We start from the raw sequence: 3,841 nt of genomic DNA, 5'->3' as shown, positions 1-3,841 counted from the left end.
AAAAAAAAAAACAAACAACAACAACAAAAACCGAAAAGCCAAATGCAAGTTAGTAAAGCATTAATCATCTAAAAGATATCATGGTACAATAAAACATATGAAACATATTAAAAATTAATATTTCTGGAATAAACTGTGAACTTTAATCAATATATCAATATTTGTTCATTAATGGTAGCTGTTAATTTGTTCATTAGTGGTAAGATGTTAATAACATCTTTACCAGGATAAACCACGTGCAGGGGTGGGTAAAATATGGTCACTTTCCATACCATATTCAGTTTTTCTGTAAATCTAAAACTGTTCTAAAAAGTAAAGTTTATTACAGAAAAATCATCCTAACTGTATTAGTTTGTTGGGGCCACCATAACAAAGTACCACAAACCAAGCCGCTTTAACAAAATAAATGTATTGTCTTGCGCTTCTGGAGGCTGGAGATTGGAGATCATGATGTCAGGAGAGTTGGTTCCTTCTCAGGGCTGGGAGGCCTCGCTCTTTGGCTTGTAGACGACCGTCTTCTCCGCATGTCTCTTCACACTGTCTTCCTTCCATATGTATCTCTGTGTCCTAATTTCCCTGTTTTATAAGGACACCAGTCGTATTGGATTAGGATCTACCCTAATAACTTCACTTTAACTTGGTTACCTGTGTAAGGTCCCAACTCCAAATAAGACCATTTCTGAGACGCCAGGGGTTAGGACCTCAGCATATGAAAGGGGGGGGAGCACAAGTCAACCCATAACACTACCAATGCCCTCTACCCAAAAATTAACACCCTGTGATACCTAACATTTTCCCAAGTGTTTTCCACACGTCACCTCTTTAATTTTACCTTTACTTTGTGTGCATTTGTATGTTGGTGCTGTTCCTCTGCAGTGACAGTCAGCAGCTGCAGCTTCTGTACCTGGAGTGCGTTCTGTCCGTGCTCAGCAGCTCCTCCTCCTCCATGCAGCTGCACAGAGGCTTCACGGACCTCATCTGGTGAGTGCTCGTCCTGATGCCGACCCCTGCTCCCCACCAACCTGGGGGCCTCGCTCCCTCTAGCTGGGTCTGCGGGTCCCTTCCCAGGGCATCCATGCCTCACTGGTCATTTCATCTATGTGTAAATGTATTAGAGGGAAAGTAAGGAGATCGCTTTGCCTATATGCACCAGACGAAGCTACAGAGAGAAAGGGGAGAGAAAGTGATAATTATTGTAACAAACTATGCCTCCCAAGGCCCTCTTGCATTTTGTTTACATCATAGGATCATGAGAGCCTATGTTCTAAATCATATAAAGGCACCAGAGAGTTGCACAGGCGAGGCAATTCACCTTCGCCAAAATTGGACCTTATTCTCAGCCTCACTCTGGTGCTTTCTCCATCTCAACCTGAATACTAGTCTCTTAATCATAGTCAGAGATTCACACAAGTGACAGGACCCTCAGGCAGCCAGCTAGCTGCTCTGGGTTCCTGCGCTTATTGACAGGGAGAAAGTCGAATGCTATGTATATGATATGTGTCAGAATTTTAAATGAACTTCTCAAATGAGTAGTATAAATAACTTTGTTATTTATAGTAAAATGAAACTTCATAACTAAGTCAGTTAGCATTTTGAGTCCATTTTCCTCACATAAGATGATTTCTACTGCTTCTCTTGATATTTTATGTAGTTAACCCGAGCTTGAATTATGAGGCAAAGTATTCTGTTGATATCCCCAGGAGTGATGGAGAGTCGGGGAACGCTGGGGCAGAAGGTAGCCAGAAGAAGGAGCAGTAAAGAGCCCAACTCTTATTTGTCATTTTTAAGGCACCTGGTATTTACCCTCAGGATAGTATTTGTATTTTATCATTTGGCTTGTAGGGAAACTTTTCTTTCTTCTCATCTCTTCTCAGGAAAAATCTTTGCCCTGCTCTCATCGTGATCCTGGGGAATCCAATTCATGACAAAACCATCACCTCTGCTCATAGCAGCAACACGAGTACCAGCATCGAATCGGACTCTGCGTCTCCAGGGGTTTCTGACCACGGCCGGGGGTCAGGCTGCTCCTCCACCGCGCCAGCCCTCAGTGGGCCCGTGGCTCGGACCATCTATTACATCGCAGCTGAGCTGGTCCGGCTGGTGGGGTCAGTGGACTCCATGAAGCCCGTGCTGCAGTCGCTCTATCACCGCGTGCTGCTTTATCCCCCACCCCAGCACCGGGTGGAAGCCATCAAAATAATGAAAGAGGTAGGGAGGCAGTGAAGGATGCCACCAGCTCTGCCAAGAGGGGCTGAGCACCGTGTCTTGCACAAGGGAAGTACTGAGAAAATGTTTGTCAATCGCCTGCTGGAACTTAATTGCTTCTGTACAGTATCCAGTAACAAATAGTATCTTTAGCACTGGGGGCTGTGTGTGCATGTGTTGGGAGTTGGGCTAAGGGGCTGTTGATGAGTGCTCACTGAAGCAAAGCCATTTGATAATTTTAACTACATGCATCTGACTGGACCCCAGGCTGAGCTTTCATTTTGCTCCCTCAGGCACTGTCTGTGCAGATGTATATATTTTTTGTTTTTTGGGTTTTTTTGAATTTTATTTTTTTTACACAGTAGGTACTTATTAGTTATCCATTTTGTACACATCAGTGTATACATGTCAATCCCAATCGCCCAATTCATCACACCACCACCCACACCCCCCGCTGCTTTCGCCCCATGGTGTCCATACGTTTGTTCTCTACATCTGTGTCTCAGTCTCTGCCCTGCAAACGGGTTCATCTGTACCATTTTTCTAGGTTCCACATATATGCGTTAATATATGATATTTGTTTTTCTCTGGGGCTGAGCACCGTGTCTTGCACAAGGGAAGTACTGAGAAAATGTTTGTCAATCGCCTGCTGGAACTTAATTGCTTCTGTACAGTATCCAGTAACAAATAGTATCTTTAGCACTGGGGGCTGTGTGTGCATGTGTTGGGAGTTGGGCTAAGGGGCTGTTGATGAGTGCTCACTGAAGCAAAGCCATTTGATAATTTTAACTACATGCATCTGACTGGACCCCAGGCTGAGCTTTCATTTTGCTCCCTCAGGCACTGTCTGTGCAGATGTATATATTTTTTGTTTTTTGGGTTTTTTTGAATTTTATTTTTTTTACACAGTAGGTACTTATTAGTTATCCATTTTGTACACATCAGTGTATACATGTCAATCCCAATCGCCCAATTCATCACACCACCACCCACACCCCCCGCTGCTTTCCCCCCATGGTGTCCATACGTTTGTTCTCTACATCTGTGTCTCAGTCTCTGCCCTGCAAACGGGTTCATCTGTACCATTTTTCTAGGTTCCACATATATGCGTTAATATATGATATTTGTTTTTCTCTTTAATGAACATTGGGGTGCATGTGTTTTTTTGAATTATGGTTTTCTCTGGGTATATACCCAGTAGTGGGATTGCTGGGTCATACGGTAACTCTATTTTTAGTTTTTTAAGGAACATCCGTACTGTTCTCCATATTGGCTGTATGAATTTACATTCCCACCAACAGTGCAAGAGGATTCCCTTTTCTCTACACCCTCTCCAACATTTGTTGTTTGTAGATTTTCTGATGATGCCCATTCTGACTGGTGTGAGGTAATACCTCATTGTAGTTTTGATTTGCATTTCTCTAATAATTAGTGATGTTGAGCAGTTTTTCATGTGTTTCTTGGCCATCTGTATTTATTCTTTGGAGAAATGTCTATTTAGGTCTTCTCCCCATTTTTAGATTGGGTTGTATGTTTTTTTAATATTGAGCTCCATGAGCTGTTTATATATTTTGGAGATTAAACCTTTGTCCATTGATTCGTTTGCAAATATTTTCTCCCATTCTCAGGGTTGTCT

At 42.7% G+C, this 3,841-nt stretch overlaps 1 protein-coding gene across 10 annotated transcripts in view; it reads left to right on the top strand.

The window, feature by feature from the left end:
• ARFGEF3 (ARFGEF family member 3) overlaps positions 1-3,841 on the top strand; it is a 192,849-nt gene that overhangs the window by 98,895 nt on the left and 90,113 nt on the right. For all 10 annotated transcript variants that reach the window (XM_055087475.1, XM_028494381.2, XM_024122650.3 and 7 more), the window contains 2 exons: positions 877-981; positions 1,875-2,208. In XM_055087475.1, the coding sequence (XP_054943450.1) occupies positions 877-981; positions 1,875-2,208 (439 nt within the window). The remainder of the gene's footprint in view (positions 1-876; positions 982-1,874; positions 2,209-3,841) is intronic.

Source organism: Physeter macrocephalus, chromosome 10 (genome assembly GCF_002837175.3).
Source record: "Physeter macrocephalus isolate SW-GA chromosome 10, ASM283717v5, whole genome shotgun sequence".
In the NCBI taxonomy this organism is placed as follows: domain Eukaryota; kingdom Metazoa; phylum Chordata; class Mammalia; order Artiodactyla; family Physeteridae; genus Physeter; species Physeter macrocephalus.
The sequence above is the reverse complement of the archived record's forward strand: the minus strand, read 5'-3'. Positions and strand labels throughout refer to the sequence as shown.